The sequence below is a fragment of the Neolamprologus brichardi genome, chromosome 12, assembly GCF_056152115.1.
Source record: "Neolamprologus brichardi isolate AB-2024 chromosome 12, ASM5615211v1, whole genome shotgun sequence".
Taxonomy (NCBI): Eukaryota; Metazoa; Chordata; class Actinopteri; order Cichliformes; family Cichlidae; genus Neolamprologus; species Neolamprologus brichardi.
In genome coordinates this window covers 13,444,334-13,458,293 of record NC_142115.1, presented here as the reverse complement: position 1 = coordinate 13,458,293, position 13,960 = coordinate 13,444,334, and the positions used below count along the sequence as shown (strand labels likewise).

General features: G+C 42.9%; 1 protein-coding gene across 3 annotated transcripts in view; it reads left to right on the top strand.

The window, feature by feature from the left end:
- The window catches only part of gapvd1 (GTPase activating protein and VPS9 domains 1), a 30,376-nt gene extending 16,676 nt beyond the window's left edge, over nt 1-13,700 (top strand). For 2 of the 3 annotated variants that reach the window (XM_006803105.3, XM_006803103.3), the window contains 16 exons: nt 1,480-1,617; nt 2,833-2,967; nt 3,594-3,713; nt 4,340-4,417; nt 5,198-5,544; nt 5,641-5,728; nt 7,148-7,216; nt 7,318-7,446; nt 7,539-7,665; nt 7,769-7,881; nt 8,500-8,659; nt 8,780-8,967; nt 9,213-9,426; nt 9,945-10,017; nt 10,131-10,328; nt 10,606-13,700. In XM_006803105.3, coding sequence (XP_006803168.2) covers nt 1,480-1,617; nt 2,833-2,967; nt 3,594-3,713; nt 4,340-4,417; nt 5,198-5,544; nt 5,641-5,728; nt 7,148-7,216; nt 7,318-7,446; nt 7,539-7,665; nt 7,769-7,881; nt 8,500-8,659; nt 8,780-8,967; nt 9,213-9,426; nt 9,945-10,017; nt 10,131-10,328; nt 10,606-10,746 — 2,318 coding nt within the window. In that variant the 3' untranslated portion in view covers nt 10,747-13,700. Of the gene's footprint in view, nt 1-1,479; nt 1,618-2,832; nt 2,968-3,593; nt 3,714-4,339; nt 4,418-5,197; nt 5,545-5,640; nt 5,729-6,492; nt 6,526-7,147; nt 7,217-7,317; nt 7,447-7,538; nt 7,666-7,768; nt 7,882-8,499; nt 8,660-8,779; nt 8,968-9,212; nt 9,427-9,944; nt 10,018-10,130; nt 10,329-10,605 lie in introns of all 3 variants that reach the window. The other variant, XM_087849020.1, reaches the window with a different exon arrangement.
- The last annotated feature ends 260 nt before the right edge of the window (nt 13,701-13,960 follow it).

The window sequence follows — 13,960 nt, the reverse complement described above, 5'->3', positions numbered from 1 at the left end:
ATCATTAAGTGAATTTACAGCGATTTCCTTATGTGTTTTCTCCAAGGGATTGGGTTATGAGATGCACATTAAATATCCATTAATACCTCATTATCCCACTGATAAGATTACCATGATAATGAGGCAGAAATTCTAATTGTTTCACTTCTTGTTGTGCCACTCATTTAATCATCCACCTGAAAGACAAGTACTCTGCGCCCCTACCTTGAAGACTGTAAACACGGACAGCGGGGTAGAGCTCTCCCACTGCCAATGAGAGCCCTGCCCCCGCCAACAGCAGCACACACTGTTGCCTGGGTGCTGGCACGCATGTAAGCTCATGCCACGCGTGTGCCACGAAGTGGAAGCATTTCGTACCAGGGGCACAGCTACCACAGGTTGACTTTCTGGTCATGAGCCTTGGACGCCCACTCCCACTCACACCTGCTAGCTCTTTTCCCTCGCCTCTGCATTCTTCCGCCTTGTTAAGCCACGGCTTCTCAAGCGGAGATGGAGGGGGACGCTGTGCTGAGGAGTTTGCAGGAGTGTAGACAAAGCAGTAATTTGGTTGTGAATAATGCTAGGTTTAATCAACTGCTCAAAGTCATGGCCCCAGAGGCCAGGGCAGGGTGAGATATTACTATTAACCCCTGACCTTTGGCAGAGTGGTGCAGGTGCCTGTGGGTCCCAGCATGGAATGCATGTGACCTCTCTGTGTGCAAAGCTCACTGCTTCTGAACCCCCTTCTGCGAGTGAGTGGTTTATCTAGTATTTTTGCTTATCTCTGGCCTTTTTGCTGTTGTTTGAAAGTCAGACCTGAAGATTTATTTATTTATTTTTATTGAATGTTTACACCTCAAATCAGTACATTAACGATGGAGAGAAATTTGCCTCAAAAGCTCTGCAGATGCATACGATATGATCCACAAGGATAAAGCGATCTGAATACAAACTGATCATTTCCACACAATTTATTAAGTTCCGTTCACGAATCTGATAATTTTACCTTTATAAGCATTTCTGTGCGTACACATGTCTAAAACTACACACAACTTCTCTCTCGCTCGCTCACATAACCTTTAATACATCTGGACGAATTGCCTCATACGCACAGATCACGTCACATCGCATGCCGACGTGGGGTTTTGAGACAAATTTAACGCAACCATTTTCGCACAATTCCACAAATGTAAGCTGCGTTCAGTTCCAGTGTAAAACTGGGACATCTGGGCTTTAAGTTGCACACAAATCACTTCACACATTTGCAAATCTCAGTATATGCTTGTGGATCATATTGTATCATATCGATCATATCCTCTGCAACCCTTTTGAGGCAAATTTCTCTCCATAACGAACTGTCATGGAGTGAATATAGATACAATTATTTCATGAACTGGTCGACTTAATAGCACTGACAAGTAAGTCATTCATCATGCCAAATACACTTTCCCACTCCCGAAGGGGTTAACTCTTTGTCTTTTTCTCTTTCTCTGTTCTCAGGGGCAGCTGCGGAAAATATGCTTGGCAGCTTGCTGTGTCTTCCTGGCACGGGTTCAGTTCTGCTGGACCCCTATGGTTCCACCATCTCAGAGACCACAAGCGAGGCCTGGAGTGTAGAGGTCCTGCCTAGTGACTCAGGTGGGGGGAAGCCAGGGTTTATTCTGCTGTTCCAGTGTCCTTTTGTTTTCACACTCATCCTCATTGGGTATTGTCTTATAGGTCTCAGGTGTGCGTTTGCATTCACATGTGTGCTTATTTATGCATGCAGTATATTTATGTTTCTTCCATATAGTAAGGAAGGGTGGGGGGAAGGGACACCAGGTGTGGTTGCACTGCATTCATACCAAAAATGTGCACGTGCATCTGTCATCATATTTGTATGCACTTGCTTGTCTTTCAGGGCAGATCTGCCAGTGCCAGTAAAAGGCAGCTTAGGGTTTCCTTAGAGGGACCACCAGGTGTGTTTGCACCTGTGGTTGAGCAGTGGGGAGGGAAGCGCAAGGACAGCAGCTGTCCTCAGTCAGCTTACATGGTGTCAGTTCTTTATCTGGCTCCGACTTGCACGATACTGCTCTGAAACTGGTTTGTGCATTTGTGTTGTGTGTTTGTGTGTCACTAATCAGTCAAAGCATCATTAACATTGTTACAGTGTCTTTGCAAGGCAAATGCATTATTACGAGTTGCAGATTATATTTAGTCCGTTCTTGCAAATTGAACATTTAGACCAAACCTTTTGTTAATGGGAGATTACGTGCTTGAGTCCCTCTATTGAAAACCAGCGTTTTGTGAAAATCAGTCGAGAGCTTTATTAACAGTGTTTCTTCAAAAAGCTTGGGCCTTATGTTAATTGAAGTAGTACACCATTTCAATATGTGCTGTGCAGAAATGACATGCATGAGTGCCTTGATTGCTTTTTTTTTTTTTTTTTTTTTTTGGGTTACGTTTGCCGCCCCTGTTGTTCTCTGTAATGGCGGGATCGGAGGCGTGCTTCAAGTAGAGCGCTTGTTTCATGGCTAGGCAGCAGAAAACTACACTCCGAAGAGCACTTCAACAACACATTATTACTAACGAGCATGCAAATGAGTACCGCTAGTAGTGTGGAGCCTCAGGGTTCGACCCAACTGCTCCGTTGGGTAGCCACAGAATTGGCTATACTAGCTTTATTGTTTGGATTGGCAGTTATAAGACATGATCATGTATGCTTTATTTGTTTTTTTGTTGTTTTCTTTTTCCGTGTGTACAAAAGAAGGTAGTGCAAAATACTATCATCACAGCAATCTTCCTTGAGTAAGTTCAGAGTCTTGTGGCCATTTTCATAAGAGAGATTTTTTTTCCCTGTTTTTTCATGTGCAGAAGCCGCAGACCTGAAGCAGGAGGAGCGTCTGCAGGAGCTGGAGAGCTGCTCTGGGGTTGGCAGCACCTCAGATGACACCGAGGTCAGAGAAGTCAGCTCAAGACCCAGCACACCGGGCCTCAGCGTCGTCTCAGGTATAAACACCTTGTCTTAAATCTACTTTATTGGCTTCTGTTTACTGTGAAAGGTCTCATTCTGTTTTTGCCTCATTTCGTTATGTTTCTCTACTGGAATGTCGTTGCTAAATTCGGGTTAGATAAAACCATTCACACTCTCCTTGCTGGTGTGGAAAGAGTGGTCATGTTGTTAGGAGGGTCCTTACCAGCATAGTGGGGCCCAAGTGAATTTTTCTGTATGACGCAGAGGTTAATGTTCATTGCCTTGTCCATGGGCTCAGGTGCACGTGTTATGTTGACGTGCATGAAGTAGTATCCTAGATTAAGAAGCCAGCGGTGACGTTCCTGGTTCAGCTCACAGGAAAACGTCCCACGGGATCCAGCCGATGGATAGTATGCGTCTGATGATCACTCTTATCTGTGTCTTTCCCATAACCCACGGGGAGCTTACGCTACCAATTTAGAGGTCCCAGTGGGTTCCCGGCTGAGAGAGGCCATACAGCATAGTCTAAAGAGAAAAATATCCTCTTTTGTTTTAGAACCATTGCACTTGCAGTTTTGCCAAAAACCTTGTTTCATAGGTGATATTGAGTTGTTTTTGTCCTGAATGTCAAAACACCTGTTTTGTGTGGGGGGTGCCACAGGTATCAGTGCAACGTCAGAAGATATCCCCAACAAGATTGAGGATCTGAGGTCAGAGTGCAGCTCGGACTTCGGAGGGAAGGACTCTGTGACCAGTCCAGATGGGGAGGAGTCAGGCCACGGTAGGAGTGTGTCACATCCCCACTAGGATGGCCAAACCATCAGTCTAGAGTCTGTCTGGTCACCATCTATCCCTGTCACTTTTACAGCTGTCACCAAAGTAAATCACAGTTTTGCTCCCTAAAACTGTAAATATGACTTGAGGTTATATCGAAGGGTTGCATGCTCTTTGCTGGGGAGCTGACTTTGGAGACCACGGTACAGGATAAACCAGCACTTCATAATATACTGGCCCAACCAATTCAACCAGCTCAGTGGTTTTGCAACATGTGAAAGTGCAGAGAGGAGCGCCCTAATATATTCACTTCATCACATCAGGAACATTTTGTTGCAGGTCATTTAGGATATGTTGAGTGGAGATAAAACTAACTAATTCCATCCAAGCCAGAGGCTGGGTCACGGCCTGTAGCCTGCCATACCACACTGAAGTAAGATGGCAGTAGACCGATGACATATTGCTCCAATTTCACTTACTTTTTTGAAATATGGAGGCATTGGATGTACTGGTCTGGCCCACTTGAGATTAAATTGGCCTATTTAAAAAATGAATATTGGTGTGCATTGTAATTTCAGCGGCTCTGTAATGAATAGTCTTCTATATCTTTGTTGTTGTTTTTTTTCTTTTCAGGAGCACACCATCTGACATCTCCACCTTCACAGGCTGATTCCTTGCTGGCCATGTTTGATCCCCTCTCCACCGCCGAAGGTAATTTGCACTCCCAGAATGCTCTACAGCCAATGAGAGCTAAAAATGAGTATCATTAAATCCCTGCCATAATGTCATGGAATCGCAGAACAGCTTGAGCTGTGCAAAATTTACTCCAACCCCCAATTACTGGACATATTACTGTAAGTGCAAGTGAAATATCTCTTCATTGGCATCATTTAGAATCTCAAATTATTCTCAGTAGTCTTTGTTCTGGCTTCTGTGCATTTTGTTTGTAGTGCAGGTGGAAATGTTTGAGAGAAGAATGGTAGTGGTTGTGTGTGTGTGTGTCTGTGTGTGGCAAGGTGAAGGGATGACAGGTTGAGAGACCTCACCCCAGGCTCTTTGGCACTGTCCCCTTGTCCCACTGTGCTCATGGCACGAGGCTGCCATTGGAAGCTTTTCAGGAGAGCGTCTACCCTTGGAACAGGTGGCCTACACCTAGGGCTCATCTCCCACCTACATCTCTCTTTAGCAGTCCCCCCACATTTTTGTTTCTCGTGAATGTTATGTTTAGGGACTGCTCTTTAGAAGCAGGTGAGCTTTTATGGTACAGAGCAGCAATTTTCCCCTCATAAATTGACTTGAGTTTTATTAGTATATTTAGGGCTATAAATAAAGATCCACAAATGCACTCGGAGGGAAAGAAATGAGTGCAGTAAGCTGTTAAGTGGGTAACTTTAAAGCTCAAAGAAAATATAATCAAAACTAGGGCTTCTTGAATATTTTCTCAGTGCTTTTTTTTCTTCTTTTTTTCCCCCCCTTGCCTTATTACCTCAGGCTCCTCCACGGGAACAATAGTGAGGCCAAAAGTGCACTATGCCAGGCCCCCTCACCCCCCTCCCGATCCTCCCATCCCTGAAGCCAGTGCCCTGGGGCAGGAGACTCGCCACTCTCTTTTCACACCCCACTGCTTGGCTCAGTCAGAGCTGGAACACACCAAGCAGCGCCACTCGTTCCCTGACAGGCTGGTCCGCAGCCGCAGCTCTGACATCGTGTGCCCAGGTCGCCGGCCCACGAGTGACCCCGGCCTTAACCGGCGGGTCGCAGTCGAAGAGCGCGACCCTGCCGGGGCTTTCGCCTTGGGTCCGTCCTCATCCCCCAGCAAGGACTCCCTGAAAGGAGAGGTAACGAACTGTTGTGTAGTTGGGCTGCTTTCATAGTCGGCTTTCAATAAACCACCTGCTAATGTTTGATTGTAATGTGCTAATTTACATTTAAAGGTTGAGGACAGAAAAGACAGCGACGATGAGAAATCTGATCGCAACAGGCCGTGGTGGAAGAAACGTTTTGTGCCAGCCATTCCCAAAGGTAAGGAAACGGGCTACTTGCAAGTCTTTCCCTGTGCCGAGAAATGAACTTGTGATCAGTGTGATTGCAGTGTGCCTTTTATATGTTTTGTGGTTGGGGGGGGGGGGGGAGAAAACATTCTCTTAATCACAACGGACAGGAAATATCACACTTTAAAGAGCAGAGCAAAAAGCAATTTATAAAGTGAGAAAGAGACTGATGATCCATGTTGTCCACTCCATTGCTGATGTTCCAGTTGGAAAATGATGTTTCTTGTTGTTTGAAGTTGCTCTAGAGACGTGTCCAGTCCTTTTTCTCTCAGGTCTCACTAGCTGCAGATTTATATAGACTTTTCAAAGCTAATCAGTCATCAGAGGAGCTTTAGCTGTGTAGATTGTATGGCTGTAGCCCTCCCAGCAGTGCTGTCAGCCAGTGGCTAATGGTCATTAGATAGACCTCTCTGTCATCAGCACTGATAGATGACACATCTCTTGTTGGAGTTCTACTCAACAACCATCTCTCATACATCTGTCTGGGAAATAATGAGCTGTGCCTTCACAGAATTAGTGCTTATTACTCTTTGAGCTAATGGTACTTCTAAAGTAAACATTGGATTGATATTCATAAAATGCAGGACTGGAAAAAGTCAAGGGCTTTGACGTCTAAACCGCCACCTCTGTAAACGCCATTGTGTTTGTCCTGCTGCTCTGCATGGTGATTCAGTCGTCCCGCAGAGCAGCAGCCTGTGCTTGAAAGGCCAACCCTGTCTGTTGTGTTCCTCACAGTGCTGTATTGGACGGCTGAGAGTGAAGTCCCAGGTAACGCTTCCATGCTGTCATCATCGAGCTAGCTTTACTGCTGGAGCCAGCGGCTGCGTGCCTTGCTGCTTTGTGCTGCCTTAGAACTGTAGAGCTGTGATGTGACACGGTGTAGCCTGAGTTCCCACAGTCACGTTTCTCATCGACTCCCGATTTTCTGTGTTTCGCTATGTTTTTTATTCATTCATTCACTCATTTTTTTACTCCCTGGCGAAAACAGAATATGAATGTAGATATTTCACCCAACGTCTCCTGTGTGTGTGTCATCCAATTTTAGCATCTGTAACTCTGCTGTGTTGGTGCCTTTATGTCAATAGAATAAGCGTCAGTAGGGTTATGCACATCCATATACACTACCTCTTTTATAATTAGTTACAGTATGTCTTTGGGATATTCTGCTTTAAGCCAAAGGTCGAATTACCATCAAAATGTTTGCTTTTTTCTTTTTAAAAGCATTCACTGGTCTAATACTTTGTAGATGCCATGCATTACACACTAAGATTTTTCATCTCCCATACAAAAACACCAAAGACTTAACAAAAGTGGCTGTCAACAGGCGATTTGTGACCAGGTGAATGGATTGCCACTCTGTTTTAGTTAATCACACGTTTCTGCCCCACAGCTCCAATTGCAGCATTTAGGAAAAGGGACAAACAAGAGAAAGATGAAGTTGTCCACAATATCCCGCAAGGTCAGTCATGGTTTGTTTTCAGTCTTGATTGCTAAGCAGAGATCCGCCACTGTGAGTTTAATTTGAATTCAAGCTTCTTTTTTCCTCTTTCACCCTCACAGATGACCCGTTGCTCAGATCGAGCACTCAAGCCCAGGCAGCTGAGGACATCCTGGACAAATACAGGAACATTAAAAGGACCAGCCCGAGTGATGGAGCCACAGCCGGAGCCTCCTATGATGGTGCAGGAGGTCAGAGCAGAGAAAAAAATGCATGCACATAAGGTAGACCTGCAGGAGACGTAATACATTGATATATATTTATGCTTTCTTTACGTTAACAGATCTTTGTGTTGAGGACAATGTGCATGACGCTCAGAGAGAAGACACTTTGCAGAACATTTCTGCAGATGATCTCCCAGACTCAGCCAGCCAGACGGCACAACAGCACGAAACAAAGTTCTCTTTCAGGTCATAATCCAGCACATAGCCAAGCTCTTTTTACACAGACACTTAAATTTTCTTGATGCAGATGATTCATAGATAGGGCTCAATTAATTTTTTTCCCCCACAGTGATGCAAAGAAGAAGTTGAGGTTGGCTTTGTGTTCTGCAGACTCAGTGGCTCTGCCTATCATGGCTCCTGCAACTACTCGGAATGGGCTGCCTGATCACATGGATCCTGAAGGTAAATGTGCTTGAACACCCAATAGTTAATATATCTGGTTTCATTTCATTTGATTTTTATTTTACTAAACTGAACATGCTGCCATGCTGGATTTGTATGAATATTTCCACTGAGTACTTAAAAAAAAACAAACAAACGGATTATCAGGTGGAATTCATTTAAAACTTGTTTAACAAGAAGTTAGAGTGTACTAATTTAGAGCAGCACCAAAAGTTTCTACAGTGTAGGTATCTTTGTCACATACTTCCATTGGGAGCGAGGCACATGCCCTTAATGTTGGCAACCATCCATTCTGCTCAGATTGTCCTTAAGCAAGACACCAAATCTGTGCCAACTTCACCTTCTGAAGGTTTTGGGCAAGGTTGAAATATGGGTGATGTTGAAAAGTTCAGTGAAATATGGTCATACGCGTGTGGCCATATAAAATAATCTCAGTTTAATCGAAAATAGGCAAGTGTTCTAACACGTCACTAAGTAAAGGCAAGGAAAGGATGTTCTACCAAAACCTGATATCAAATAGGTTTAATACATTTATAAACTTTAATGTTACTCGTTCTTCTTTGGGGCTTTCATTGACATGATATCTCACTGTTGTCCAATGCTGTCTCCTGTTTTCAGAAAACGAGATTGTCTGCTTCTTGAAGATCCAGTTAGCAGAAGCCATCAACCTTCAGGATAAGAACCTGATGGCCCAGATCCAGGAGACCACTCGGTGCGTCAGCCGCTTTGACGCGCGCACCTGCAGGAAGCTGCTCGCTGCCATTGCAGAAGATTACAGGTAAATCTGGAGGGTTTGGAAAGTCACCCTTATTGTTTTAATTAGTTTTTTTTAATGTAATGAAACGCAGAGCTACAGTGAAAATGATAAAATGCCCGTGTTTCTCTTTGTTTCCTGTAGAAAGCGGGCACCATACATAGCCTATCTAACCAGGTGTCGTCAGGGCCTGCAGACCTCTCAGGCCCATTTGGAGAGGCTCCTCCAGAGGGTGCTAAGAGACAAAGAGGTGGCAAACCGCTACTTCACCACAGTCTGTGTTCGACTTCTCCTCGAGCATATGGAGTCTAAGATGCTCGATTTCATTAAAGGTATTTCAATGTTTTCACATTTAGTTGAACTGAATTCTTGCTTTGCTTAGTCCTCCACATTAGAGATTCCTGCTAGTGTGACATTACTAAATACTTTAACATTGTTGTTAGTAGAATATTTTAATTTTTTTCCAAGTATTTGAAGTGCCTGCAGTCTATCCACAAACTCGAGCGCAGCAAGACGGTTACAGATACTAATGTCATTTATTGAAGATGCGAGGCTTAAATCACCTTCTCCTCTCCAGCGTTCCAGGGGTGCACAGCAGCCGATGACAAGACGGCAGCAGTGGAGGATTTTCTCCGCTACTTGTACGGCGCCATGGCCCGTGATGCCATTTGGCAGTATGCAAGCGAGGACCAGCTGCAGGATGCCCAGATGGCTATCGAACGCAGTGTTATGAACCGCATCTTTAAACTGGCCTTCTACCCCAATCAGGATGGAGATATTCTCAGAGACCAGTGAGTAGCACACTGCCAGGCAAAGTGCTTCACTAGGCAGTATTGGATTTCTTTTCTTTTCTTTTTTTTTTTTTAACTGTTAGGAGGACTTAAAACTGAAACTCGAGAGATAGCAGAACTTTTATATCTTGGCCTTTATACAAGTTCACTAAAGGGCTTTTGGCTCGGTGTAAAAAATACCCTGTAGGGATCCTGTGACTAATTTCAAAATTTAAGTAAATATCCCCCATTTTCTTGTATGAACATTGCATGTATAAACAGATTGCATTCATATATGGTGGTGGAATCCATGAAAGCAAGTTTTGTAGGTCAACTCCGTTGTATTACGTGACTACATTTAATTCAAGTCTGGCTTTCTGTTTCGATTTACTTTCTTAGTATCCTGCTTTTGCTCATCTGTCAAAGCACTTTGTAAACAGTTGTTGCTGTGAAAGTAAGTTGATGTGTGTTATTGTTGGACAGATTGCGTTCTCTCACTGTTGTCTTAAACCCAGGTGTCTTTCCCCCCCTCCACACAGGCTTTTCCATGAACATATCCAGCGACTCTCAAAAGTTGTGACAGCAAATCATAAAGCTCTTCAGATCCCAGAGGTATAAATATATATCTATTTTTTAACATATTCTCAGTTACCAAAGAAGGGAGATACTTTAGAGATACTGGTACTTTAAAAGCTGATGATTTTGAAAAAATTTCCTGGTTGTAGGTTTACCTGAAGGAAGCTCCCTGGCCTTCTGCACAGTCCGAGATTAAGAGCATCAATGCATACAAGACGCCACGAGATAAAGTCCAGTGTATACTGCGGATGTGTTCCACCATCATGAATCTCCTCAGTCTGGCCAACGAGGATTCTGTCCCTGGAGCAGACGACTTTGTTCCCGTGCTCGTCTTCGTCCTTATTAGGGTGAGTCTGTTCTTTATTCTTCCCTTTTTATTACCACAATGTAATTTCTTCAACTTTAATTGTAAGAATTTAGATGACTTGTTGACTTTTAAAATTAAAAAATCATCATCATAAAAACTTCTCATAAAAATGAATGCTGTGGCAAAACACCATAACGCCGCTGCTAAGCTGTGTATATTTTTATATGTAAATATGTAAAAAAATATATAAATATGATGCTGCATGAGCTTCGTTGAGTGGCTAATGCGAGCCCATCCCCACGTCTCCTCCCCTCCAGGCAAACCCGCCCTGCCTGCTGTCCACCGTTCAGTACATCAATAATTTCTACGCCAGCCGGCTGAGTGGGGAGGAGTGCTATTGGTGGATGCAGTTCACCGCGGCGGTGGAATTCATTAAGACCATCGACGATCGCAAGTGAAGCAGAACAGCCACCTGTATGGGCAGACTGCGGGGGAAGGAGCCGGGAGACTGGGAGACTTCCCAACCAACTGCTCCCTCTGCACAGCTTATAAAACCTGGCCCTCAGCCTGCTCTGTATTTGTATAGCTTGTACATAGCCAGAGACGTTGAGAGATTACAAAATATATATTACTGTACGTATGTGAACAAATCCAGGGTTTGAGCCGTAGTGGGGAAAAAAAACAAACAAAAAAAAGGCCTATGGGAAAAATTGGTAACATATTAACTTTAAACCTGATTTGAATTTTTCCTTTTATCTTCTTGTCTTTTCAGTCAGGTTTCCTTTTGGGGTCTGTATTAGGCATTTTATATATACATAATTACAATATGACATTAAATCAACATTATCCTGTATAAAGGGACCAGACTTCCTTGATGTGATCAATTTTTTTTCCCCCTCCCCGGGGTGAAAGGGAAAGGCTTCCAATTAAATTACAGTATAATGTTCACTAAACCCATTGTGACACAGGAATTTACAGTGAATGATAGTTACCGGTGGGATTTAGTGACTCATAAACACTGAGATCAGTTCACAATTAACCGTACTACTCCCAAGGTTACAGTATCAAAAAAACTAATAGGGCAGCTTATATCATGAACTGTTTACCCTAATGTGCATCGATTTGGACGTAAGGGCCCACATATTTATATGAGATAAAATGTATTTATTTCTGTCATTCTGTTTAATGCTTTGTTAATCTAGTTTTTAACAATGAAAATGCATATCATGCCAATTCAAGATGTCAGAGGCAAGCGATGTTACTGTAGACTTGCTAAAAAATAATGCTTGAGTTAGGAAAGGCACCTTAGCAGTGAGTAGCCCTTAGGTGAGGATGCTGGGTGATTAACAAAGACAGGGTGAGCTCATGCACAGAGCTTTGGTGGCATTTTTTAAAAAAAATGGAAAATAGTGCCTTTGGTTGGGCACGCTGTACAGGTAGTTACTTTTTTTTTTCTCTAATATATAACCCAACATAAGAATAATCCCCACCCTTAAGTGCACACGTGCACACAAAAACCAAGACAGACACACTACTCCAATGGGCCAACCATGTCTCACTGAGACATTTTTGTCCAGCCCTCGCTGCTGGCATCATAACATTACCGACTGTTGCGGCTCGGTCCCTTTAACGATATCCCCATTTCGGAATTCTAGATCCTACCTCAAAGTTGAAACCAATGAGCCTGATATCTGTCTGTACACAGTAACTGTCCTGCATTGGTTGACACCAGAGTACCGGATCTTTTTTTTTTTTTTTTTTTTTTTTTTTTTTGTGCAGTAGTTAGAAATGGTTGCAAACAGGGAAAGGAATGAAGGAAAAGTTGGATATTGACCTGCTGTGATGCTTGTTGTGGTCGCATCACCCTTAATTAAGACAAGCCTTTGTTAGTGAACAAAGACATTTTAGTTTCTAATCTTATACCTGAGATGCCACATGTGTCCACATGGGCAGACTAGTGAACAATTGGATATTGGCTCTCTACCTCCTCATTAGTTCAACAAAGGGACTCCTGTTTATGTGCACTTATCCCCCCCTCTTTTTTTTCTTTTCCCAATTTGGTGTGCTGTGATATCCCAGTGTCATTGTATCTTTCCAATTATAGAACAAGCATGTCTTTAATTCTCAAGAAATGACTAAAACTCCTTTTCTCTTGAAATCCTCTGCTTCATTTTTGTATACGGGCGTGCTACATGTATTATAGTTTTAAATAACCTGTTAGTTTTCACGGGAAATGACCTGACAGCACAATACACAGTAGTATAGAAGAGTAAATAATCAACACTATTGTTACTGACTTGCAGTTTATACTGAAGTGGTTGGTGTAGTACGTGAGTGTTTCCTTTTCTTTTCCTCTCTTTTCTTTATTTGTCTAGTGAGCGTGTGAGACGCCTGTGCGATTGGTTGACCCTCTGCCTCCTCTTGCATGAAGTCATTGAATGGTCTGTACACTGTCAATCATTGTAAACTGTTAGAATAGGATCAGTATTTGCCACAGGCCAGTAATTGAACCTGCAAGAGGATGCAAAGCTTCTGTGCCCGTGATACTTGCATATCTGAACTCAGTGGTTTATTTTGCACAAAACGGATGTATTTTCCTGGAAAATTTGAGAGGGAACGGTGCATTTTTTTTGGGGGGGGGGGCTTGTAGTCATCTAAAGTAACCATATTTAGATTTTAACAAATGAGTAGCAAAGATGATCACCATGCTGTTACTTTCAAACTGGTTAACAGTTTATGGGTAACATCACAAATGCTTAAAAAAACCATATGTATATATACATATATCCCTGTGTGTGTGTATATATATTCGTCTACAGTAGCACATGCAAAGGATTTGTATGTGTATGTACACTTCCTTGCAGAGTCTGTGTAATCAATTTGATGAGAAAACCATGCACTGGAAAATCAAGTTGCAGGTTGCATCTATACTAATGAGGTTTATGTGATGTCACTGTAATTGGAAATACATACTGCGCACAGCTGATGAAATTATTTGGACCTGGCTAATGTTTCAGATAGCCAATCGTAGCAGCTACGAATTCCCCCACCACTCACTCCCAACTGAAGTGCTGATCTAAACACAAAAAACGCGTATGATTGTGTTGGACAAATTTGTAATTTTAGCCTTGATTGTATGCAAGCCACTCTGGGCAGTGGTGTGAAGTGAGAAGGCTAAAGGAGTTCATCCATTCTTCAAAGCTTTACTGTTCTGTTCCCTGTACGATTGAGCTGAAAGGCTGAGCAGAGGAGAGAAAAAAAAATAAGAAAGGTTTTACATCTTGCATCTAATTTTAAATTTTATTGTAAGCTTGCACAATTATGACATGCGGAGAAAGCCGGTTTGTCTTTACTGTGATTAATGCATTATGTAATTCTTTAAAACCAATAAAAGAAGCGGAAGTTTTCTTTCTTCCCCCTCCCCCCCTTGTTTTTAACATTTTAAAATTTAAAATTTTTTGCTTCCCTGTTCCTCTCTGGCTCCATGAGAACGGGAGTGTCACACACACACACGCTGTACATGCACAATAGTGTATCGTTATTCTCTGGTTCCTTGGACAGTTGTAGGTATATCTGGCTGACGGTTCACACAATAGAAATGAAGGTAAGTAAATTTATGCATGGAATATAATTGTTAGTGGGGGCAGTGGAGCAGCATCATCCAATCTAACA